Source organism: Aethalodelphis obliquidens, unplaced genomic scaffold (assembly GCF_003676395.1).
Source record: "Aethalodelphis obliquidens isolate GAN/ISIS:26980383/991018 unplaced genomic scaffold, ASM367639v1 scaffold33, whole genome shotgun sequence".
Taxonomy (NCBI): Eukaryota; Metazoa; Chordata; class Mammalia; order Artiodactyla; family Delphinidae; genus Aethalodelphis; species Aethalodelphis obliquidens.
Window position 1 is genome coordinate 9,582,181 of NW_020837977.1, and position 27,275 is coordinate 9,609,455.

General features: G+C 37.2%; 1 protein-coding gene across 1 annotated transcript; it reads left to right on the forward strand.

Annotated features, from left to right (window-relative positions):
- Positions 1 to 26,462, forward strand: VCPIP1 (valosin containing protein interacting protein 1). The gene is made up of 3 exons (XM_027127979.1): positions 1 to 2,965; positions 12,001 to 12,087; positions 21,052 to 26,462. Exons 1-3 carry the CDS (start codon positions 253 to 255, stop codon positions 21,918 to 21,920), a joined length of 3,669 nt encoding a protein of 1,222 aa, XP_026983780.1. The 5' UTR covers positions 1 to 252; the 3' UTR covers positions 21,921 to 26,462.
- Positions 26,463 to 27,275: the final 813 nt, after the last annotated feature.

Consider the following 27,275-nt stretch of genomic DNA (forward strand, 5'->3'; position numbering starts at 1 on the left):
GAGAGCGAGTGAGTGTGAGTGCGGGCTAGGGTGGTGGCCGTTACGTTCGGGGCAACGGCTACGGTAGTGGAGAAGCAAGAAGAGAAACAACGTCCGGCGCTTCCGCCTTCGCTTAGGAGGAGGAGGAGCTGGTAGGGAAAGGAAAGTGATTCGCCCTGGGCCTGGACTAGACCGAGTCGGGCCGGCGGGGGTCTGGCTATGAGCCTTTGAGGGTCGCTTGGGACGCGGAGCGAGACTCGGGAGCCGAGAGCTATGTCTCAGCCGCCGCCGCCGCCTCCGCTGCCGCCGCCGCCTCCTCCCCCAGAGGCTCCGCAGACTCCGCCGTCCCTGGCGGCGACGGCGGCGGCTGCTCCGGGAGTGCTCTCGAAGCGGAGAGACCGGAGAATCCTCTCCGGGAGCTGCCCGGATCCGAAGTGCCAGGCGCGTCTGTTCTTCCCGGCCTCCGGTTCTGTCAGCATCGAGTGTACCGAGTGCGGACAGCGGCACGAGCAGCAACAGCTGCTGGGGGTGGAGGAGGTGACCGACCCGGACGTAGTGCTGCACAACCTGCTGCGGAACGCGCTGCTCGGGGTGACAGGGGCACCCAAGAAGAACACGGAATTGGTAAAGGTGATGGGCCTTTCCAACTACCACTGCAAGTTGCTGTCGCCCATCTTAGCTCGCTACGGAATGGACAAGCAGACAGGCCGGGCTAAGCTTCTCCGGGACATGAACCAGGGCGAGCTGTTCGATTGCGCTTTACTGGGGGACCGCGCCTTCCTCATCGAACCAGAGCATGTGAACACGGTGGGCTATGGCAAGGACCGCTCCGGAAGCCTCCTGTATTTGCATGACACACTTGAGGACATCAAGCGGGCCAATAAGAGTCAGGAATGCCTCATTCCAGTGCATGTGGACGGGGATGGACACTGCCTGGTGCATGCTGTGTCCCGGGCTCTAGTAGGCCGGGAGCTCTTCTGGCATGCCTTGAGAGAGAATCTTAAACAGCACTTTCAGCAGCACCTGGCCCGATATCAAGCCCTGTTCCATGACTTCATTGATGCCGCTGAGTGGGAGGACATTATCAATGAGTGTGACCCTCTGTTTGTACCACCTGAGGGTGTTCCCTTGGGCCTGAGGAACATCCACATATTTGGCCTTGCCAATGTGCTGCATCGCCCGATTATTCTGTTAGATTCACTCAGTGGCATGCGAAGCTCTGGTGATTATTCAGCCACCTTTCTGCCAGGCCTTATCCCTGCAGAGAAGTGCACTGGGAGAGATGGTCATTTGAACAAACCCATCTGTATTGCCTGGAGTAGCTCTGGTAGAAACCATTATATCCCCTTGGTAGGCATAAAAGGGGCTGCTTTGCCCAAACTGCCTATGAATTTGCTTCCTAAAGCATGGGGTGTGCCTCAGGACCTCATTAAGAAGTACATCAAACTTGAGGAGGACGGTGGTTGTGTTATTGGAGGAGACAGAAGTTTGCAGGATAAATACTTACTTAGGCTTGTTGCTGCTATGGAAGAAGTCTTTATGGACATACATGGTATCCATCCTAGTTTGGTGGCTGATGTCCATCAGTATTTCTACAGGAGGACAGGGGTGATAGGAGTTCAGCCTGAAGAAGTCACAGCAGCTGCTAAAAAAGCAGTAATGGATAATCGCCTTCACAAATGTTTGCTCTGTGGTGCCCTTTCTGAACTTCATGTTCCTCCAGAGTGGTTGGCTCCGGGAGGGAAACTGTATAACCTGGCAAAAAGTACTCATGGACAGCTGAGGCCTGACAAAAATTATAGCTTTCCCTTGAACAATTTGGTTTGCTCATATGATTCAGTGAAAGATGTTCTGGTACCAGACTACGGATTGAGTAACCTGACAGCTTGTAATTGGTGCCATGGCACATCTGTGCGAAGAGTCAGAGGAGATGGGTCTATTGTGTATTTGGATGGGGACAGAACTAATGCTAGGTCCACTGGTGGCAAATGTGGTTGTGGATTCAAACATTTTTGGGATGGTAAAGAGTATGACAATCTACCAGAAGCTTTTCCTATTACTTTGGAATGGGGTGGAAGAGTGGTCAGAGAAACAGTATATTGGTTCCAGTATGAAAGTGATGCATCTTTGAATAGTAATGTTTACGATGTTGCCATGAAACTTGTTACCAAGCACTTTCCAGGTGAATTTGGGAGTGAAATCCTGGTTCAGAAAGTTGTCCACACTATATTGCATCAGACTGCCAAAAAGAATCCTGATGATTATACTCCTGTAAATATAGATGGTGCTCATGCCCAAAGAGTTGGAGACGTACAAGGACAAGAGTCGGAGTCCCAGCTCCCAACTAAAATTATTCTTACCGGACAGAAAACAAAAACTTTGCACAAGGAGGAGTTAAATATGAGTAAGACTGAAAGAACTATTCAACAGAATATTACGGAACAGGCTTCTGTAATGCAGAAACGAAAAACAGAGAAGTTAAAACAAGAACAAAAGGGGCAGCCCAGGACTGTTTCTCCCAGTACCGTTCGTGATGGTCCTTCCTCTGCACCTGCCACCCCTACCAAGGCTCCCTATTCACCAACCACTTCTAAGGAGAAGAAGATCCGAATAACAACTAATGATGGACGACAGTCCATGGTTACACTTAAGTCTTCAACAACGTTTTTTGAACTTCAGGAAAGCATAGCCAGAGAATTCAACATTCCTCCATATTTACAGTGTATTCGATATGGCTTTCCTCCTAAAGAGTTAATGCCACCCCAGGCAGGAATGGAAAAGGAGCCAGTTCCTTTACAACATGGTGACAGAATTACAATAGAGATTCTAAAAAGTAAAGCCGAAGGGAGTCAGTCTGCAGCAACACACTCGGCCCACACTGTGAAACAAGAAGAGAGTGCTGTCACTGGTAAACTGTCATCTAAGGAACTTCAGGAGCAAGCTGACAAAGAAATGTACTCCTTGTGTCTTTTAGCAACGTTAATGGGTAAGATCAATTTAACTCAGACAGTATTTCTTAATTGTGAATGTAATATGCTGAGTTTTTCTGATGTCTTCATGGAAAAAAATGGTCATCCTAAAAACTTTCTGATTATATATTTTAGAAGAAAATTATTTTCTTTAGTTTTTTGACAGTTAGTGGATAGATGTTAGTGTGATTTTCTATTGAGTAAATATTAGGAAAACGTAACTAAGAAAGTGAAAGTAGTCCCTAATTGTCACCAGATTATTTAAATATAACGTATTCTTGTAATTGTTTTTTTAAAAATAGGCTTGTAATGGATCCATTTAAAGGCTTTTTCATTTTTTCCCCCTTGGCTCTATTGAGCCTGCCCACCTTGTCCCTTTTCATTTATTTTTAAATTTCATTTTCCTGCGTGTCATGTGATTTCAGGACTTCCTGTTTGATGAATTGCAGTTTCTGGGTTTATATGCTCACTGTACTCCCACCTAATGGTCTCTCTCATCCATTTCCTGTTCTCCCTTTCCCAGTTCATCACATTTTTCTTATTTGTACATTAGGATTTGTGTTTAAGTAATTTCCTTGCTCAGTGACTCTTTGCCATGAATTGTAATGAACTATTATAACTGAGGAGAAACATAAGGAACCGAGGTAGATATTAACGGTGTTGCTTAAGAAGCATTTCTTTTTAATAATTCAACACAAATTAAAGGAAAATAGATTATCAATCAAATATATGATTTAAAGCTTTAGATGATTTGGGAAATAATCCAATGGTGTACTTTTTACATTATTTTTATTGACTAATCTTTGTGTTTAAATTACTGTTAATATGCTTTATTAAGGCTTGAAATAGAAGTAAAATTGAAATACATTACATATTAGAGGGGCCTTATTTTTGCTGAAATGAGAGCTTTCAACTGGAAAAGTGATCTGGGTTTTGATTGTGTTTTCTAAGAGTACTAAATATCAGTGAACTGGTCCTTGACCTTCCAAAACGAAGATTATTTATTTCTGGCTTGTTAAGTTTAGGGGCCTAGTAGTTAATAGGGGATCTAAAAGCCCTATACAAATTTATAACTTAATATTGCTGACTTTATTTTGGCAGACATAGTCATTGAATTGGGGGCTATGTCAAGAAATGTACTAGCTAGGCACTTTGCATTTTTTCTCTCTCTTAAGAGTTTTTAGTTTCTTAGAGACTGCGTGGAATAAAGGAAAAGATTGTGAATTTTGGAGTGAAAAAGACCTAGAATTTGAATTCCAGCTCCACTACTTGTTAATTTAGTGATTTCAGGCAAGCTGCTTAACTCCCCAGTAGTACTTCAGTTGCCTCCTATCCACAAGATACCCCTTGTAGTTGGTACATAGGGCAACAGCAAAGTACTCCCAGAACTCTGAAAATTTAATAACATCATTAATAACAGAATGGATAAACTTAGATATGTGCTGAAGGCACTTTTAAGAAAACCAACAATCTCCCAGGTCAAAACAGGAAAAGAGGTCTTTCTCCATAGAAGAGGAACTCTTGAGGATGTGGCTCATATATAACCTTGGATGTTCAGCACCTGGTATGATGCCCAGCAGGGAGTGGGCACTTTGAAATGTTTTTTTTTGATTGAATTAAATAGATGACATTAACATATCCAAAGAAAGGCTGTGTCAGCAGAAATGGAATGGATGGTCAGCACTGAACACTGAAAAAGAGTTGAAAAGCAGAGTTTGGCAATGTTTATACACTGCTATACAAGGGGAAAAGATACATCAACTGGGGTTCGTGAAAATTCTGGTAACTAGAAAGGTAGTCTCAATTGAGGGGCAGGAGTATTTGATCAGTCCTCACCGTGGCCTGGCTCAAAGATCTGAATCCTTTTACTGATTGCACAGTCACCAAGCATCTAGTCTGATCACTCATTTAGCTTCCTGATGTAAGTATTGATAATACAGGTGAGAGTGCAGGTGAGGATTATATTCACTTGGAAGGCTGTGTTCTCCATGTAGATTAATAATTTGGCACGGGTGAGATTATGATCAGTAGTCTAAAAGTCTGGTCAGCATAATATGTTTCATAATGAAAATTAGTAAAATATAATTCTCGTTTACAGTTAGTCACTTTTTGAGGTTGGATTGAGGTTTCTGGACCTGAATATCTGAGTACTGGACTGTGGACTGCAATGAGTTGACCGAGATAACGTCTTCTTGTTACGATCTCTTCCCTCTTCACCTCCAGCATTTATGTTGCTGCCCCTACAAACCCACACATTTCTTTAAGTCTCCCACTTCTACTTCTGACACAGAATTTAAGCATAAAAAGTGTTTTGCTAATTTTATGGTGGTGGTTCTTGAGAGACTTTCTGCTTTAAAGTACTAAGACAGTGCCTGGCCTGTATTAGTTCCTCTATAGACATTAGTTTTCTACCTCTAATTCTCTCATAACTGTATTTGAATTACGTAGAAGATTTTTTTTTTTTTTTTTGGCCCCCTGGCTTGTGGGATCCTAGTTCCCCAACCAGAGATTGAACCCATGTCCCCTGCAGGGGAAGTGCAGAGTCCTAACCACTGGACTGACAGGGAATTCCCTGGAAGATGTTCTTAATTAAAAGTGATAGGTTTGTAAAAATGTCAGTTTGGGGTTAGCTAAGTAAGTACACACAGCCCTGTGTAAAGAGTGCTGAGGAACTCTTGATGTTTAGATTGGAGAGGGCTGGAAAATGGAAAATGACGGTTTATTTAGAAAATTGCAAATTTCAAAGTGCAGAAATAACTTTGTGAATTACCAAATGTGAGCTAAGCTGCTGGTATGTTGGTTTAGAAAATAGCTCATCAAGCTTTCTGCTGTTCAGATAGCTGCCTCCTTCTCACTTAGGTTAAGGCTTTAATACCACTTTCTTAAAGAGGTTGTCTCCTGACCACCTTATCTAAGGGTTTGAGAGACCTTTGCTAAACCACTCTATTACTGCACCCTGTTCAATTCCCTCTTAGCACCTGTTATAAGTTTTCATTATCTTGTTTGTTGGTTTACTTACTCATTTGCCTCCCCCATTATAAATTCCACAGAGGCAGAGACAGTAGCCTGTTTTATTCACCGATAAATACTTTATCACCTAGTACAGGCCCTGGCACTTATTAGGTGCCAAGTACATGCTTGTTGAATGAATGAATGCAGATTATGTCAGCAAAATGAACATCTGCTGTGAGCTAGAGATTGTGGTGTAGGTACAAAGATGAATGAGACATGGTCCTTGCCCTCCATAAACTTACCTGCAGGGTCTCAACTGAGGGCATCCCATACTTTTATAGTTTTCATTTATAATTTTTATACATAGAGAAAAGGAAGCTGGAGATCTGTTGATGAAAGCTACAAAAGTATGGGGGATATATATATATAGATAGATAGATAGATAGATATAGGATTATGTGTCTTCATTAAATAGGCTGACTTCTTGATAGCCAGGGACGTGTGTGTTGCCTATCTACTGTTTTTAAGTAGGATATTTATTAAATAGAATTTATATCTATTATTATTTGTATCAACGAGACTAAGTGAGTACATCAATCTTTTGCTCAGTTCATGGAACTAGTCACTTTGAATCTAACAATGGTAGTTTAAAATGAAATAACAGTGTTCTACCTGTAATATTTCACAGATTTTAATCTGCTTTATCCAGACCACTTGGACATTATTAAACAGTTTTTTCAGACTGTTATCTTCATTATTTATACAGTATGTGAGTGACTTTAACTCTGGCATTGCAAAATATGTAATTAAATTTTCTTATAGACCAGTTTTTTGTGGATTCTATTTTGTGGTAGATATGATAGATAGTAGTACATCATCCACCGTGAATACTAGGCTAATTTCTTTTTTATTAATATTGTATTCCACTAACTTTTTAGTTAATTTTCTCTTTTAAGAGATAAAGACAGATTTGTGAAAAACGGTTTGTCAGTTTTATACATACTTTGTCAGAGTTGCTGTAATGGAATTAGGCTATTTGTGAGATATTTACCCCACTTTACTTACAAAGGTTAGCATCCTTTCAGGGGTTGAGAAACTTGTGTGATTTTTATATACCTTCTGTCTTTCTTAAAGAACTGTATGAGTTTTTAGTATACATTTTTAAATTACACAATATTTTATAATTTCATAGTAACTGCCTTGGGCTTTTCCAAAATCACACGTGGTATTCAAACACTTATTTTTAAGATGACTTGGGGTCTGAATATCATTGCATCTTGAATTTTTTCTTCAAATATTGGGTGAAGGACGTTTCAAATCTAGATAGGACTTAATGCATCTGTTATTCTTAACATACACTCTGGTAACCCTTCCAGTTGATTTGTAGACAGCATATTTCTAATGGGGGAGCTGTCATAAAGTTGAATAAAAAGAATGCATATAGGTGTATCTTAAGGTAAATATGTACCTTCAAAGTATGATACTATAAAATCACCATTTATGACATAAGTGATAAATGGTGATTTTATAATATCATACTTTGAAGATTAAGTTAAACATCAATTCTATTTCCTTTATTCCTTCACATTTTTTTCAATTATAAGATAATATTATTTTTAAAAATTCAAAGAACTCAAGTATGTATAAAGTAGAATATAGTAGTTCTCTTTAACATTTGCACTCCCCAGAGAGAATCAGACTCTGTGTGTGTGTGTGTGTGTGTGTGTGTGTGTGTGTGTGTGTGTGTGTGTGAGAGAGAGATAAATATATCTTTCAATGGCTGATGATGACACTAAAAGACACTTAAGGGACTGAGTATAAGGAGAGAAACAAGCATGCCTTTCTTAGAAATGGTTTTGACTATTGATAAGGTAGATACAGTTTTAGGTGGGAGGATCTGCAGGAAGGGTGGAGAGATGGCAACAATTTTTCTCAGCTAATGAATACCTTTAGGATTCTTCTAGTAGAAACAGCCCTATGTTCCTACTTTAAATTTACATTTTGGTCAGTTTATTTTATGGTAATAGGAACCTGAGTTCAGAATTAACTTAGGTATTTTGGGGGGGAACTTAATAATATATTTCATATATTTTTTATTTGTTTTGTTTTTTTAATAATATATTTCATATAGATGTTAGATTTTAAAATTTACTCACTTGTTGAAACTTCAAATTGCTTTTTAAAATATCTAAAGTTAGAAAATTGGAACGATGACCTTTTAAACTCACTTTTAACCCATGATTTTGTTACTAGTAGTAAAAATTAGAAAAACAATGATATTTTTAAAATGTTTAATTTTAACATACTTAAAAAAATTACCTCTTATTAAAGAGGAAAAAAATTAGATAACCAAAAGAAAAAACATCCATAATATCACTGCCATATATAATAACTACTGTTCAGGTGAGGGAACTGAAGACTATTAGGAAGGATTCAAGGAAGACGAGGTATGAACAGAGCTTATCTATGGTGGTGGTATAGACTTTTTTCTACATTTATACATATATGCAGTATGTTCAATATAAGTATTTTACTGTTGTACTATGAAGAAACAGTTGAATTATAAAGCAAAATTAATTGGAGACTAACAGAAAAATATGAATTAGTATAGTATTTGTTAGATGCTTTACCAGACTAGTCCTGTTCTCTAAGAATTTGTTTTCCAATGAAATGGTAGAAGAGTTATTCCTCCTCCCCCTTTTTTAAGCAGTTTTAATATGGTATTATTAAGTATGGTCACCATGTTGTATATTACATCCCTGTCACTTATTTATTTTATAACTGCAAGTTTGTACCTAAAAGCCTTTACTTTTGTTTTTGCTATGATTTTGTTTTATTAGATTCATGAAGAGGTACAGATGGTACCATTAGTTAACATTTTATCCATATAACATTAAAGAGCAGTTGTCGTTGTGCTGCTTCAATTAAGTTTTTCATGGACATCTCTCAGGCATTATTAAAAGAAAAAACCTCATTTATGCTAGTATTCATTTCACGAATTCTGAGTGCTACTAGCTCTCCAGCATTGTGCCAGGCCCGGGAATAGAAAGTGAAATAGGCCACTGACCTTTTCCTGACTCTGAAAAGCTTCTGGTCTAGAAGGGGAAACAGAAAAGTAAACTGAGTTAACCTGCAGTGTGATCAGGGCTATGGTGTTTATATGCATGGGAGCATTAAGGAGGGTACCTACCTAACCACCACTGAAGAGGAATCCTAGAGGAAGTGACACCTAAATTGAGTTTTAAAGAATACATAGCTATTACTGGTCTTTGGGGAACTGGAGCAATTTGGTGGTGTTGCTTTGTAGAAATCAAGTTAGGATATGATGAGAGAGCTGTGAGATAGGAGCAAGGGTAAGGAATCTTAGGCTGCCTTTTATGCCGTGAGAAAGGAGCTTGGACTTACCATATGGTTTGGTGGAACCATTAAAGGTTTAACTCTGAAGGCTGTATGGAGTAGAGATTTGAGGAGAGTAAGATTAGAGGGAAAACCAGTTTTGAGGCGGTGGCAGTGCTTCAGGCAGGAGATGGGCCTGAACCAGGTCAGTTGTAGAAGGAATGGAGAGAAATGTAGCAGAGAGCCATCTGTGACTGATGGGGGACTTGTGCAGTGTCACAATCCTTGCTTCCTGATCTCTGATCCCTTTTCTTGGTTCTGTTTCTAACAAACATGACTTCAGTGGAAGTGTGTATATACCAAAGGAAATAATTTGCCTAGTTTTTCTTTCAACCAGTTGTTGATGCCATGGATTTCTATAAGAAGAGAGTATGGAGAGTTCTGCCAAATTTGTTGTAACATGATTTGACCTTTAGTAGAGGTTTAGTATCAGTGGAGAAGGTATAAGCTGTGGAACGATATACAGGATTCAGATCCAGGCTTTGCCGCTTACTAGCTATTTGATCTTGCGAGAAATATTTAAACTCTCTGAGCTTGTTTCTTTTTCTGTAAAATTGGGCTCAGTTAGGAGGAGAAAACGAAATTATGTGAAGTGCCTGATCAGAGCTGGGTAGACAATAGAGATTTAGGTGGTATCTATCCTTCCCTTAAAGCAATAGAGTATCCATGCTCACTGGGGCCATATAGGTCTGAAGGGGGTGAAAATTGGTTCTTGGGGGAGGGTAAAATAAATCTTACTCTATTTAATGAAAAAAGTACAGATATACATATAGTATGTAAACAGATAAACAGTATATCTGTAGTATGCAAATATCATGGTTGAGGCAGATTGGGAAGATAATGGATAATTCTTAGGTAGATAATGAAAACACAAGGTTGATAAACAGTTCAATAGAGTTATTACTTTTTAGAGTTCTGCCTGCTTAAGTAAGGAATAGTTGGGTTTGTAAAGTATCAATATTAAGAAACATCGTTTTTCTTACTAGTATTTAGGTGTTCAGTTCTGAGGAGTTTACTATTTTGGCACCCGTTTAGATTTTTTTTTTTTTTTTTTTTGGTGGTACGCGGGCGTCTCACTGTTGTGGCCTCTCCCATTGCAGAGCACAGGGTCCGGACGCACAGGCTCAGCGGCCATGGCTCACGGGCCCAGCCACTCCGCGGCATGTGGGATCTTCCCAGACCGGGGCACGAACCCGAGTCCCCTGCATAAGCAGGCGTACTCTCAACCACTGCGCCACCAGGGAAGACCCCATTCTTAACTTTTTATTTGAAACTTCTTATTGATAATAGGCACTGTCAAAGGATGTTCTTGAAAACAACGTTTTTGTGAAATAGTGGGTTGCTTATAGCTATTTTGTGGGCTTCTAATGTTTATTCTAAATCTCATCAATAGGTCATTTCCCCCCTAAATTTCTGTTTTAAAAAGTCAACTTTGCAACAACAAAATACATTAATTACTTATCTTCAGTCTACCTATTTACTTTTCTCCCTAGCCCTTTCCATCTGTTTTTATTAGTTTTAACCTAAATATAGAATATATTTTTTATATTCTACTTTAAAAACATAGTATCTTTCTGTAACATTTTCTGTTGTTCTAGTCCACAGTTGCATACTAGTTTACTTTGAACTGGATTGGGTCTTCATATGTATTTTGTTTAATATGCCCAGTATTGACTCGTGCAGCTTTAAAGACACTTTTTATTTTTAAAGATGTTGGGGGTAGGAGTTTATTAATTAATTAATTTATTTTTGCTGTGTTGGGTCTCTGTTTCTGTGCGAGGGCTTTCTCTAGTTGTGGCAAGCGGGAGCCACTCTTCATCGCAGAGTGCGGGCCTCTCACTATCGCAGCCTCTCTTGTTGCGGAGCACAGGCTCCAGACGTGCAGGCTCAGTAGTTGTGGCTCATGGGCCCAGTTGCTCCACAGCATGTGGGATCCTCCCAGACCAGGGCTTGAACCCGTGTCCCCTGCATTAGCAGGCAGATTCTCAACCACTGCGCCACCATGGAAGCCCCTAAAGACATTTTTGAATTAGTTCCTACATTTAAAAATGGGGGGACTTACCTGGTGGTGCAGTGGTTAAGAATCTTCCTGCCAATGCAGGGGACATGGGTTAGATCCCACATGCCGCGGAGCAACTAAGCCCGTGCACCACAACTACTGAGCCTACGCTTTAGAGTCCGTGAGCCACAACTACTGAGCCCACGTGCCACAACTACTGAAGCCCGTGCGCCTAGAGCCCGTGCTCCGCAACAAGAGAAGCCACTGCAATGAGAAGCCCACGCACTGCAATGAAGAGTAGCCCCTGCTCTCCGCAACTAGAGAAAGCCTGCGCGCAGCAGTGAAGACCCAGCACAGCCAAAAATAAATAAACAAATAAATAGAAGACATTAAAAAAAAAAGGGGGAGAATTAAACATTAAAAACCTGGATTTCTGGCTTCTCTTGAAATGCCATTTGATATTGAAACATTGGGCCTCTACTCTTCCATGACAGCACTTGGCAATGGCTGCCATCTTAGATGGACCATGCATTTTCTAGTCATGTTCCCTCATTCCATATTGCTTCCTATATGTTGTATTACACCAGACTGCATCACTCACTTGGGAGGTCTGCCTTGCGATCTCTGTTCAAGGCTAATCCATATTAAAGCAAGCCTGGGTTGAACTCTCTTGTTAGTTGCTAATACTGTATCTTTATTTTACAGGAGAAGATGTATGGTCTTACGCAAAGGGGCTTCCTCACATGTTCCAGCAGGGTGGCGTATTCTACAATATTATGAAGAAAACCATGGGTATAGTTGCTTTCTGATTTTATTCTTAGATAATATCTCCACTCAAGCTATTCTAAGATTAAGAAAGTTCAGATAATATTCTTATTAAACTATTTCCAGTGTTAATATTAGGTATATATTTTTCTTTATCAGTCTGCCTAGTTAAAATGGATTATTATCCTGATATGGTCAGCTACGTTTTCTGCTATAATATTACTAAAAATCTCCTTTCACTTTCTTTCTCCTGTTTTCTCATTTAAGTTATGTATATGATCCTTAACAACTAAAGACAAATTGTGAAATTAGAGGCTGATTTGTTTATAATGCTAGTGACTGTCCCAGAACCAGATAATACAGTGTTTTTTTGTTGTTGTGTTTTGACTGTGATTACTATATACCTCAGTATTTTCTGGATTCTAGGAAACAGCTCACTTTACATTTAACCTCTTTTCACATTGGGTATACATTGTTTATAAAGATATGTGCAAGTGTATAACTGTATCTTCACAGTTTCAAGAGAGAGGTTGCCAGTATGTATGTTTGGACCCCATGTGTTTTATCAAAAATTTGATGTGAGTACTTTTGGCCCCAGACTTTATCACTCTGGCTTATCTCACTTTCTTACCTACCTGACCTCTGTAGATATTAAGTACATAATCTCTATTTTATGTTTGTTTGGTTTTTTTCTTTCTCATACACTTCTTTTTCCTTCTTAAAAAAACAAAACCCAACTTGGCTATTGTAGAAATGTTGAAACACATAAAAGTAGCAAGAATAATGTAATGAACCCCTATTTACCTACCACCCAGGTTCAATAATTATCAGTACATTTCTACCTACCCCATCTCAAATGGACTGTTTTGAAATAAATCTCAGACATAATTTCATCTGTAAGAACTTCAGTATGTATTTCTAAAAGTAAGCACTGTTTTTTTTTCTTTTTAAAAAATAACCATAATACCATTATCACATCTAAAAAATATGAACAGTAATTTTTAAGATATCACCAACTATCCAGTCAGTGTTTAAATTTCCTTGATTTTTGATTGTCTCAAAAAATGTTTTTTCTTTTGATTTATTGAATTGGGGACCAAAGAATAGCCAGCTGGCCAGTTGCCTTGCTTCCTTCCTTCCTCCCTCCCTCCCTCCCTCCCTCCCTCCCTTCCTTCCTTCCTAAGATAGGATTATTGAAACATAATTTGCATACAGTAAAACTCACCCTTTTTAGGAATACAGGCATGTGAATTTTGACAAACATATACAGTCACGTAACCACTACCACAATCAAGATATAGAGTATTTCCACCATTCCAAAAAAGTCGCTTTGTGCCCCTTTCTAATTAATCCCTTACCTCTCCCCCTAGGCTCTGGCAACTACTGATTTGATTTCTGTCTCTATATGTTTTCCTTTTTCATATCACCGTATAAATGGGACCATATCGTTTAACCTTTTGTGTCGGCTTCTTTGATTGAGCACAGGGGTTGGCAAACTCCTACCCGTGAGCCATACCAGGCCCACTGCCTGTTGTATATAAAGTTTTATCAGAACACAACCACACTCATGTTTACATATTGTCTGTGGCTGCTTTCGCAGTGCAGTTGCAGAGTTGAATAGTTGTGACAGAGACTATATGGTCTGCAAAACCTAGAATATTTACCAGGTTGCCCCTTTACAGAAAAATTTTGTCAATTTCAGTTTTTAGCCTAGTGCTTTTGAGATTCATCCGTCTGGTTGCATGTAGTTTATTTGTTTTTATTGCTGAGTATTATTCCATTGTATGTATGTATCACATTTTAAAAATTCCATAACCAATTGAAGGACATTTAGTTTGTTTTTAGTTTTTGGCTACTATGAATAAAGCCACTATAAACATTTGTGTACACATCTTTGTGTGGACGTATGTTTTCACTTTTCTTTGGTAAATACCTAGGAGTGGGATTGCTGAAAAATGTGGTAAGTATATGCTCATCTTTATAAGAAACTTCCAGACCATTTCCAGATTGGCTGGACCATTTTGTATTCCTCCAGCACTTGGTAGTATTAGTTTTTTTTGTTGTGTTTTGTTTTTTGCAGTACGCAGGCCTCTCACTGTTGTGGCCTCTCCCATTGTGGAGCACAGGCTCTGGACGCCCAGGCTCAGTGGCCATGGCTCACGGGCCCAGCCGCTCTGTGGCACATGGGATCCTCCCAGAGCGGGGCATGAACCCATGTCCCCTGCATTGGCAGGCGGACTCTCAACCACTGCGCCACCAGCGAAGCCCTCTGTTGCTTTTTTGCACTGGCTATAAATTCATTGTTGAATAGCGTGGTGAGAGTGGATATCCTTGCCTTGTTCCTGGTCTAAGGTGGAAAGCATTCAAACCTGTAGGCTTTTCAGAAATGCCCTTTGTCAGGTTGAGGACATTCCCTTCTATTCCTAGTTTATTGATGGTTTTATAGTATCGTGAATGGATGTTGAATATTATCAGGTGCTCTTTTCCCACATCTATTGAAATGATCTTATAAGGGCTTTCTTTTTAGTTTGTTGATAGTGTGAACTACATTGATTTTTGACTGTTGAACCAATGTCACATGCTGGATTCTTTTCTTTCTTTTTTTATAATCCATTAAAAAAATTTTTTTGTTTATTTATTTATTTTTGGCTGTGCCAAGTCTTAGTTGCGACAGGTGGGCTCCTTAGTTGCGGCTCCCGGACTCCTTAGTTGTGGCTTGCTGGCTCCTTTAGTTGCAGCTGGTGGGCTCCTTAGTTGTGGCTCACGGGCTCCTTAGTTGTGGCATGTGAACTCTTAGTTATGCTGTGCGTGTGGGATCTAGTTCCCTGACCAGGGATCACACCCACGTCCCCTGCCTTGAGAGGCAGATTCTTAACCACTGTGCCACCAGGGAAGCCCCTTTGCTAATATTTTGTTGAATGTTTTTGTGACCGTATTCATGAGGCATAATAATGATATGTAGTTTTCTTGTAATGACTGTTTAATCAGGGTAATGTTGGCTTCAGAAAATTGAGTTGGGAAGTGTTCACTCCTTTTCTGTTTTCTGGTAGATTTTGTAATAGCTTTCATATTATTTCTTTCTTAAATGGTAGAATTCACCAGTGAAGCCATCTGTGCTTGGAGTTTTCTTTATTGGATGGTTTTTAACTATGAATTTAATTTCTTTAATAGACTGCTCTTAAGGTTATTCCTTTCTTCTTGAATAAGCTTTGTTAGTTTTGCCTTTCAAGAAATCTGTCCATTTCATCTAAGTTATCAATTTTATTGGCATAAAGTTGTTTATAATATTCCCTTACTGTCCTTTTAATGTCTTCAAGGTCTATAGCTCTGTCATTTCTGATATTGGCAATTTGTGCCTTTCTTGTTTTGCTGACTAGTCCAGCTAATGGTTTATCAGTTTTATTGATCTTTTCAAAGAAACAGCTTTGGTTTTATAGGTTTTCTGCATTGTTTTCCTCATTTCATTTTCTTTGTCTTCTGCTATTATCTTTACTTTTTCTTTCTTATGCTTCCTTTGGATTTAATTTGCACTTCCTAGATTCTTTAAGTAGAAACTTAGATTACTGATTACAAATTTTTGTTTTCTAATATAAGTATTTAAAGCTATAAATTTCTCTCTGAGCATCCCCCTGCCTTTTTTTTTGCATCCCTTTTTTTTTTTTTTTTTTTGCGGTATGTGGGCCTCTCACCGTTGTGGCCTCTTCCGTTACGGAGCACAGGCTCTGGACGCGCAGGCTCAGCAGCCATGGCTCACGGGCCCAGCCACTCTGCGGCATGTGGGATCTTCCCAGACCGGGGCACGAACCCATGTCCCCTGCATCGGCAGGTGGACTCTCAACCACTGCGCCACCAGGGAAGCCCTGCATCCCTTTCTTTTTAACTTTACATCTTTTTTTTTTTTTTAAATAACTTTCCATCTTTCACTTCATTCTACCTTCTGAAATATATCAATACCAGTTAATGTTTTTTTTAAATAAATTAATTAATTTTTGGCTGCGTTGGGTCTTTGTTGCTGCGCGCGGGCTTTCTCCAGTTGCAGCGAACGGGGGCAACTCTGTCGCGGTGCACAGGCTTCTCATTGCGGTGGCTTCTCGTTGCAGAGCACGGGCTCTAGGCACGCAGGCTTCAGTAGTTGTGGCACGTGGGCTCAGTAGTTGTGGCTCGCAGGCTCTAGGGCACAGGCTCAGTAGTTGTGGCACACGAGCTTAGTTGCTCTGCGGTATGTGGGATCTTCCTGGACCAGGGCTCGAACCCGTGTCCCCTGCATTGGCAGGCGGATTCTCAACCACTGTGCCACCAGAGAAGCCCCAGTTAGTGGTTTTTAAAAAGTTATTACTTAATTATGATTGATGATAGGGCTCCTAGTAATTGGGGTAAGTATGCACTGTCTTTCATAGGACTGAAAATAACTTCCCTCAGTTGTTTTTGTGTGTGGGAGGGTTGTGGTGGGTGGTGTGGGGATGACGCTCTTGATTATTTTCTAAATAGTTTTTTGGTTTTGGTTTGAAATTATTTTTAAAATGTTAGCTGTGATGCTAAGACAATTTAATGCGGGAAAGAATAGTTTTATCAGTGAACAGGGCTGGGACAACTGGATATCCACATGGAAAAGAATGAAGTTTGACCTCTCCTTCCCCCAAATACAAAATTAACTCAAAATGTATTAAAAAACTGGAGTATGAGAGCTAAAACTAGAAAGCTCTTAGAAGAAAACATAGGCATAAAACTTCTTGACTTTGCATTAGGCAAAATCTTTTTAGATATGACACCAAAAGTGCAAGCAAAAAAATGTAGCTAAATAAAAACAAATTTTTGTGCTGCAAGGACACCAACATGAAAGTGAAATAACAACTCACAGAATGAGAAAATTTTGCATATTATATATCAGATAATAGATTTGCATCTAGAATATAAAGAACTCAGCAGTAAAAAGACAACCCAGTTAAAAATGGGCAAAGGATCCAGAGAAAATATATAAATGGCCAATAAGCACATGAACTGATGCTCAACATCATTAACCATAGGGAAATGCAAATCAGAACCACAATGAGATAGTACTTCATACTCACTAGCAAGGCTATAATCACAAAGACAGATATTAAGAATGGTGGGCAAGGAAATCCTGGTGGGAATGTAAAATAGTGCAGCCGCTTGGGAAGAAAGTCTGGCAGTTGCTCAGAAGATTTAAGATGGAGCTACTATATAACCCAGCAATTCACTCTTAGGTGTATACCCGAGAGAAATGAAAACGTGTCCACAAAAAACTTGTACACAGATGTTCATAACAGCATTATTCATAGTAGTCAGAACTGGAAACAATGCAAATGTCTATCAACTTAGACACTGGATAAGTAAGATGTGATATATCCATACAATGAAATATTACTTGGCAATAGAAAGGAATGGGAATGCAGTACTGATACAGACCACACTGATGAACCTTGAAAATCTTATGCTACATGAAACAAGCCAGAAACAAAAGACCATATATTGTATTATTTTACTTATATGAAAAGTCATATAAATGACAGAATAGGCACACCTAGAGAGACAAAAAGAGTAAATCAGTGGTTGCCTAGGGCTGGGAATGGGATGGGGGAGGAAATGGGAGTGACTGCTAATGGGTTCAGGGTTTCTTTCTGGGAAAATGTTCTAAAAGTGATTGTGGTGATGGCTACACAACTCTGAATATGCTAAAAAACATTGAACTGTACACTTAAAAATGGGTGAGCTGTGTGTGAATTATATGTCAGTAGAGCTGTTATATTTTTTAAATGTTACCTGTGGTATTTATTCTTATTAGGAGGGAGTTTAGAGCTCTGGAGTAGGAACATCTGATACTAAATTTTGGTTCTACTACTTATTCCTGTGTGACTTCTAAGTCTCAGTTTCTCTATTTGTAAAGTGGGTATGATAATATCGGGGTTATTATTAGGATCAAATGAGATTGTGCACATAAAGCAGTTAGCAAAGGGCCTGGTACCTAATAAATACTTAGCTAATGTTTGTTGTTATTATTAGAATATCAGCTGTTATTTGCAGAATTATTTTTAAAATTTTTGACTGTAACACAGCCATTTGAAATGGGTCACCATCAGAAAATCATTTTACCTTTCAAAATATAATTTCATCTGATATTTGTGGTAAAATGTTACCTCTATTTTTAGGACAGATTCATGTGGCAAATCATTATCATCATCCCGTGGTCAAAGAATCAAAGCATAACAAGCCCTCCTCACCCCCAGACATACACCCATACCCTCCAAAAATTGGAAAAGAACATAATTCTCTTACTTTGTTCAAATCCACCCTAACAGATGGATGGTTATATCTACATTTGAACAGACATATTGCCCAATATAACAGATAGACTTTTAATATTCCTATTCTTTATGTTTGGAAAGTTATTTTTAAATTAATTAATGCATTGTTCTGATGCACTTTAGGTGGTTTCCAGTTTTTTGATGTAAGAAAGAATGTAGCTATAAATATTATTATACATGTCTTTTGGTGTATATGTGCAATAGAATTGTTGATATATGATATAGAAATTTTAATACACCTTGATTCTTAAAATTCAAAGGACTATATAAGTTATATAAAACCTAAATGATTGTTTAATCACAACACAGTATTTGTATTGATTTTTCAACATATATTTTAAGGTTTTTTAATAATGTAAAAAGTCTAGAAACTATAGAAATGGGGAATATCACCTATAATTGCTAAATACTTGTCTTATACATGCATTTTTTGGTCATGATTGTAATTCCAATACTTAGATTTGCTTCCTGCTATTTTCCTGTATTATGCATATTTTACTGTGTCAATGAGGCATCATAGGTTACTTATTTATATCAGTATTAATAGCTGCATATTACTTCTGTCAGGTAGATAGACTGTAATTTTCTTAACCCTTCTCTTCTTGTTGAAGCTTAGATTGTTTCCAGTGTTTCATTGTAAATAATACTGTGATAAACGTGTGGGACCGTGATTCTTTCCAGGGATAGCCAAGGGAAAGCATCACAGTAGCAGCCTGGAAACGACTACAAACCCTTGTGATCTAATATAGAAATTAAAACTATTGACTGCATGATGTATATTAGGCACTGTGGTATGTGCTTTGCATGTGTTCTCATATAATCCTCAAATAATTAGTTGAAATAAGTACTATACTCATTGTTATACTTACCTGATTGCATTATAATTGTCTATTGACACTCGTCTCCATCTCCTAACAATTACATTTTATTTTGGAATCTTCAGGGTCTACTTTAGCTCCTGGCATATAGTGAGGCTCAATAGTTGTTATCTATTGAAATGATTGTTTAAAAGCTTTTCCTTGGGGCATCCCTGGCCTTACCATTCAAAATTCTCTTTTTTGCTACCTTTGTTTCCTGAGCTATGGTTTACAGATCTCTGAGGTAGGGGATTGGTAGAAGGTAAACTGATTTAAGGGTTGTACTCTGAAAGGTACTATTTAGACATCTCTGATTTTAATTTTTGTACATCTATTTTTGTCAGTTCTCTCTGCCAAAAATGTGCCAAGAGGAAATTCTCATTAGATTTTCACTTATCACTGAAATGAATGTTTATTTGAACTTACTATATGGTATTGATTCATTTGAAGTTGTTTTTTTCTCTGATTATTTGGAACATTCACAGTAAGATACATTAGAACCACTCTGTAGCTTTTTTCAGAGAGGAAGGGACTATTCTTAATAACCTGCAAAACTGGAGAGAGACTACCTAAGTGCCCACAAAGCATTCCAGAGTTCACTCATCCTTCCCCTCTCTGAATTTCTGTAGTACTTACTAACAGTCTCATTCATTTTAAACTAGTTTGCTTTTGCCTTTATATTTTGCCATAAACATACCCATATATTATTAAAAGTTCATTTTTTTTAAACATAGAAAATCTGTGGTTTCATAAAAGTTGAAAACCCTTATTTTTGCATATTTGGAGTCTATACTTAAAATGTAAAGATATTGGATAGCTTAAAACACACATGCAACTTTTTTATGCCCAGGCTGGAAAAAGTATAAAAATTTGAAATAACCATGTAGTGAGATCAAACTCTTCAGCTAGAAAATAAAGGGAAGCCTGCTTTAAAATTCTTACCCTCTACTGCTGCATTGACTGTGAGAAAGTATATCACACTGGGCCATTTGAAGAGCATCCATAACTCACTCTTGTTTTGGTGGTTCTGATCTGCCAGAGAGGAATAAGAGTTGTAACATGAAGTACAACTATTTCAAAGGAATTGAATTGAATACAATGTTATTAATCTTTTGTAACCAAATGTCAGTTCTTCCAGTTATACTTAAGTCACAGTGCCTTCCTTAATCCTAGCTTTCCTAAATGTGCCTCCACACCTATTTAATATGGAGTATCTTATTTTGAAAGTTCATACTTTTTATATTTGTGAAAAATACATATATATACACAGAGAAAACTTTTATTCTGGTATTCTGTAATTTAATAGAATCACTTATGATTTTTAATTCAACACACTGCGCAACATATGTACACAACACTTTGCCCTTATAGGTATTTTTAAAGTTTATAATTTGAATTTTACTAAATGAAAGTATATTTTCTTATTACTTTACTATGAGCAAATGCTTTACTAACACAATTGCTAGTGTTTTTCTTATGCAAGCTGTTTGTTTCAAGCCTAACAAACAGGTTTGTTTCAAGCCTAACAAAAGGTTTGTTTCAAGCCTAACTTTCCTAACCTTGTGATAGGTTAATGATATATATTTTTCAAATCCCCTGGGAAACTACATTAAGGTTTATGGTGGTATTTCTTTTTTTGTAATAGCATTAAATTCTGTTAATAAGTGTAATAAATTATTTGCTAATTAAGTTTGTTTTGAAAGCTGTTACCTGTAAATTATTATTGGAAGTTTACTATTTCAATTATAATTGTCTTTACTACACCTTTCAAGTAAGATTTTAATATGTTAAATTCTTTTTCCTCTCTTCAGGTATGGCTGATGGCAAGCATTGCACTTTTCCACATCTGCCTGGCAAAACCTTTGTCTATAATGCTTCTGAAGATAGGCTGGAGTTGTGTGTGGATGCTGCAGGACATTTCCCCATCGGTCCTGATGTTGAAGATTTAGTCAAAGAGGCTGTAAGTCAGGTTCGAGCAGAGGCTACGACAAGAAGTAGGGAGTCAAGTCCCTCACATGGGTTATTAAAACTAGGTAGTGGTGGAGTAGTGAAAAAGAAATCCGAGCAGCTTCATAATGTGACTGCCTTTCAGGGAAAAGGGCATTCTCTAGGAACTGCATCCAGTACCCCACACCTTGAGCCAAGAGCTAGGGAAACTCCAGTTGTAAGGAAGCAGACCACAGGGACACACTTTAGTAGTTCCATTAAAACAGAGCCTTCTGTATTCACAGCTGCTCCTAGTAACAGTGAGCTTATTCGAATAGCTCCTGGAGTAGTTACAATGAGAGACAGCAGGCAGCTTGATCCTGATATGGTTGAGGCCCAGCGAAAAAAATTGCAGGAAATGGTTTCTTCTATTCAGGCGTCGATGGACAAGCACTTGCGGGATCAAAGTACAGAGCAGTCACTGTCTGATCTTCCTCAAAGGAACGTCGAAGTTGTGAGTCCTTCTGTGAAGTCTGGGAGTCTTCAGACTGGCTTACCTGAATCTTTTTCTCTAACTGGTGGCACTGAAAATTTGAACACGGAAACAACTGATGGCTGTGTGGCAGAGGCACTGGGAGCAGCACTTGCTACAAGGTCAAAAGCACAAAAGGGAAATTCCGTGGAGGAGCCTGAAGAGATGGATAGTCAAGATGCTGAGATGACAAACACAACTGAGCCAATGGATCACTCTTGATTTAATTAGAGGCTAATAAATGCAGAATGTTTATTGTGAACATGTAATATTTGTTGGCTGGGCCACATAACTTGATTAGTCATTAAAAATCTTGTACGTATATAATTCAAAGATTATATCTTGTTATTCAGTGCATGATAGCAAGTGTGTGATTGGCAATAGCTTTTAATATACTGCTGCCCAGGCTGGCTCTAAATTCCTATAAATTAGTTATTAGATCCACTGAAATGACTTTCTTCCATATATGTGGTTCACTGTAATTTTAATTCCATGAAAGTCTTAATGTTTAAAACATGAAAATTCTCTTGCTACTTATGTTTGATTTCTGAAAAGGCTAGGGCTGGGGGGAAATAAGATTTTGCTAATGTTGATGTCATCAGGGTAACCATTCCACATATTTATTAGCGTGTCAAAGGATTTATGTAAATTTGAAGGTTATCTGAAGTAAATTGTATCTTGAAATTCATAAAAGGATATATTAGACACTGGGATCCTGACACTTTTGTGAACATGAACACATTCATAGAGATATATATTCTTGGTGAAACTATCTTGAGAATGTAGTGTAATGATATAACATTTTGCTGATTTGAGCAAGGTTGGGGAAGATAACTATTCTAGAATGATAAAGTCAATGTGATTCAGTAATGTTGCTGTCTGAGCCAACACAGCCAAGTGTGTGCTCTGTTGTTGATAATATGTTACCATTATTTTGAATCCTGGCCTGGTCAAGTACTACCAAATTTTTGTCCTTTAATCTTGCAGAAAAGTTGATTGCAATGTGTGGTAGAAAATAATAAAAATAATGGTAGCAGTAGCTAATCTCTAATTTTCAGAGTTTGTCAGATTCACAGAGCATTTATAAATAAGAATTTATCTTTATGAATGAGTTACATTGTTCTACAATTTTGATCAATGGTATTTAAGCTTGTATATGCTAAATGTATTTGAGCCCCTTTGAACCAAAAATGTTTCCCTTTTTTCTTAGAATCCATAAGATTTTCTTCATTTGTTGGCTTCACTTGGATTTGGATGCAAATTTGACTGCGTCATACCCTGATCAACCAGGCATTTGCTTAAATAGTGTATTCATCAAATCTTTAGTGCCAGTTTCCTCAAGAAGCAGCTTTCACGTTTACTCCTTAAAGAATGTTTATCCTGAGACTGGTATTGCACTATTTTATCCTATTCTGCAAATCTGTATTCTGAAATGTACACGTTAATCCATCTTTTTCCTCTGTTCACTGAAATTAAGTTGAATTTGAATGGATGAAAGACAAAATGTATGTTAACACAGTCTCTTATCTAGAGCATTTAAAGCCTGGCTCTCTCTGTTTGCTCGTGTTAACAGATGCAGAACCATTTGCATTTCAAGAAAATGTACATCAGAAATTATATTATCAGGTGTTTTAAAATGTCAACCTGTTGATTCATAAGGAATATAGACAGAACTTTAACTTGTGTTTCCAAATAAGGGAGTTTTTGGTTTCTTTCTATGAAAGTATCTCTGATGAATTCACTTGTTAACTACTTTATTTTGAATAGGGAAAGAATGGAGACTCTAGATATTTTGCAGGTGATATCTGAGCAAGATACATATTTGGGTTAGTTTTATCACATTATCACATTTTTAAAACCATATTGTCTCCATTCTTCTTCTAAATTTACTTTCAGATACCTCTCTCTATGTCTATAAATATAAGGAAATTTTAGAACTTTTATATTGTGTACTAGTTTTGCATAAAGAACTGCAGCTACCAAATAATATTTCCCATTTGGTTAGTACAGGTGACTTCTGTGTGTTAAATTAAAAATTACAAATATCACTAACCACTATAATTATTTTTGGGTTTTTTCAGCCACTAACACCCTCCTGCCCCTCCATCACCACATACTTTTTTTAGTCTAAATACAGGAAAACTGGTTAACAAACGAATGCATTGCTTCCAGGTAAATGATATAATCACCTTTTAACAAATATTTTCTTCACCTGTGGCTCGGTATGTTTAGTTAATAACTGACAAATATAATTTCATAGCATAAAGTAAAAATATCAGATGCACATTTTATCTCCCTATTAAATACTTTTGCATTTAGTCAAACTAGAATGCACCTGTGAACATTAGAAGGCAGGCTAATCTTTGACAACACTATTAATTTCTCTTGCCAGAGCAGTGCTATTTAGAAGCTGGTTAGGTGTGAACATTAAAATAATAGTTTGGGTTCTCCCTTGATAAAGAATAAAAAGCTCGATTCTGAGAATGGTCAGGTTTCTTGAAATTATTTTAGATAACTGAAATTTGGTTGCGGTAATTAATGGTTTTTGAGAAGTGGGCCAGGTATCATCTTCACAAAAAAGTTTTAGAGCAGAATTTCTTTAAGTTCTTGACTACCATCGTTTGCCCTTCCATATGGTTATCATAATCAAATACATAATTATAGGAATGATTATTTTATTAGTACTACCATTTTAATACTACCAGGACATCCGCAACTTTGAGTCCAACCTAGGGATCATAAATTAGTTGAAATATTTTCTTAGCCCTACATGTAATGTTATAACTCTAATTCAGTCCTATAGTTAAATTCTATTTGCAGTGTTTAACTGAAAATTGAAGTAAATTTTTTTCTTCACTAATCCATTTCATAGTTAGTCATACCAAGGTTGACTATATGACCCAAAGTCCAGGTAGAGTTGAAGATGATGTGTGTCTAGAATACTGGTTGTGAGAAACTGGTTGAAATTGAAGAAAACAAGACACTGTCAAATATTATGAGCAAGAATATAACGAACTCCAAGGGAATGGTTACTCAGGAACTAGTTAAAGAGCAAGCCTAAGGCCCATTTCCCCTCCTTTCACTATATTTCAGGTATTTTATTGGAAAATGTTAAGCTCAAGACCTGAGAAATTTAGCAAGTGCTATTGACTGTGAAACTTGCTTTATATCTTCTGATGATTTTTAGTTTCGTTTTTACAGTCAAGCCTACTGCTTGCAATTAAGATAACAAAGTGAAATGCATCTATGATTCCCAGCCACACAGGTCCTTATTGCCATTATTTTTAAGAATCTAACTTTATTGGAAATTAGCAAACTTTTGCATATGGTCTCTTACCTCAGGGAAGATCACTTACTAGCAACTCACATACTAATGACAGGTTTCTGAGAATTGTACTGACATCACATGTTAGCTACTAACTGCAAAGTTTATAACAGTATTATTTTATGTAGTTACCTACTAATAACTGGCTGCTAGTGAACATTTCTCTAAAAAATTTAGACCTCACTACTAACCAACCTTTAAGTATGAAATAAACTTACAACTTCTGTCTTTAATTAAGCTTTGGTCAATATAGTGACAATATCATAAAATGTTTATTTCAGAATATCAATACCATTTGGTCTTCATTTTTCAAACAGGAATTTTAATTGGCCCAGACATAAAATATTGCAGAGCAGATATTGAGAGATTCATGGTTCTCAAAACAAGGTTTCCATATTAAGATTTTCATAAAAACCTTTGCAAAATCAGATTAAACTCCACTCATCTTAATATGAATTTAAAATTACCTCTTATAACAGTAGTAGTGAGATACATACTCTAAGTTGGGGTAGATATATCCTACATTTCCAGGTTATCATGTAATTTAACAAAATTGCATAACCTCAAGGCTCTTAATATAATTTTTCAAACCAGAACTATTCACTTGAAAACATACCACAGTAGAATGTTTACTTAAGAAATAACAAAAGGGGCTATATCACCAATGTAAGATTTGTAGTTAATTGTAAGTTCTGCCATTCTTAATAATTCTTTGAGATGCTAAGTGTTTCAATTCATATTTAATGATACTTAAATTGTGAGAATTTTAATGTTTGCTCCAAAATAGCAGAAATTGTAAAAATTGTGAATTATTGGAGAAAATGCCATTACTTGTATATCTGACATTTAACTTTTTAAATTATGGAGTCTACATGCTTTTTAGTATAATATTAATACGATGATTCTCTTGTAAAAGAAAAGGAAAACTAGTAAAAAAAAAGTTTTAGTTGATGTTATCTGCTTGTGAGTATCAATTACTTAGTATTTAAAAATTTTAAGGTATTGCATACTTTTCTTTAGAATGCACAAGTCCCTTCCTGAGCTTTTATGCCTGTGGTAGAGCAATAAAGGACTGAAAAGGTTGTCAGTATTTTCAGGTTTATTTGACTTTAAGAATTAGTGCCAAGAGCTGGAGAGTCTGCTTTTTAGAGGGAAATGTTATTAAGAATATGTAAAAATAAGTGTAATAGTGTAAATATTTAGAAAAAATTAAATAGCAAGTGCTTTAACTGCTCAATAAAATAGTATAGATGTTCTACCATCCCTAAAGCACTGGCTGTTATCCATTATTTTCTGATTTTGTGATTGCTGTATATATTACACTTGAGTAATAAATAATTGGTAATAGTGTATTCCATCTATATAGAGTTCTACAGCACACTTCACTGTACAGTATTTGAAGTTTTCTTTTATATCAGTAATAAAACTATAAGTTAATACATAGTTTTCTGGAATTATACCTAATTATTATAATGCATGAAAATATAGTTCATTTTTATAAAGGAATTCTTAGTATAATAAAGTTTATTTGAAAACTTCCTTCACTGGGATATCATATAGGGACAGTGATTTCTCCCCTTAGTGCAGATTTCAATGCAAATGAAATGGACCCAATTAGAAAAGAGTAAGCAACATTTCCTTAGACATATTACATAATTGGGTCATGTGATGCTTACTGAATACTTAAAACAGATATGTTCTAACAAAGAGAAAACTTGTTCCATTCTTTTAAAAAAACTGTTAGAGATAATGAGTAAATGAAGGGAAATATAGAAAATGGCACTAAATTACATTTGTATAGCTTAGCAATCAACACAACTGATACATTAAAACTTTTAAGTTTTAATGTCCAATTTGTTAGAGCAGACTGTTTAAGTTAGTGGTCAGAGCATAGCTTCAGATATCAGACTTACAGATGAGTCCTGGCAGCTGCTTACTATGTGACCTCTGTGCTTCAGTTTCCTCTCTGAGAGGATGATAATGACATCTACTGGGGTTTTTGTGAGGATAAAACCAGTTAACACATATCAGATGGTTAGAACAGTGCCTGACATATAGTAAACACTAAAATGTTTGCTATTATTGTTATTTATACGTCAAAATAACTCAGTAGAGCTCAGTTGCCATTTAAGTAGGACAAATCTTACATAGGGCGTACGTTATTAAAATAGTTCATGTTAAAACTCGCTTTATTTGTGGTATATAATTAATGAGCTAAAAACGGATTGGTTATGTGTCCAAGTGTTTATGTA

Coding starts and splice junctions, on each gene's coding strand:
- VCPIP1 (XM_027127979.1), top strand. CDS start 253: ATGTCTCAGCCGCCGCCGCCGCCTCCGCTGCCGCCGCCGCCTCCTCCC. Junction 2,966..12,000: donor TCTTTTAGCAACGTTAATGG/GTAAGATCAATT, acceptor TTTATTTTACAG/GAGAAGATGTATGGTCTTAC. Junction 12,088..21,051: donor TATTATGAAGAAAACCATGG/GTATAGTTGCTT, acceptor TCCTCTCTTCAG/GTATGGCTGATGGCAAGCAT.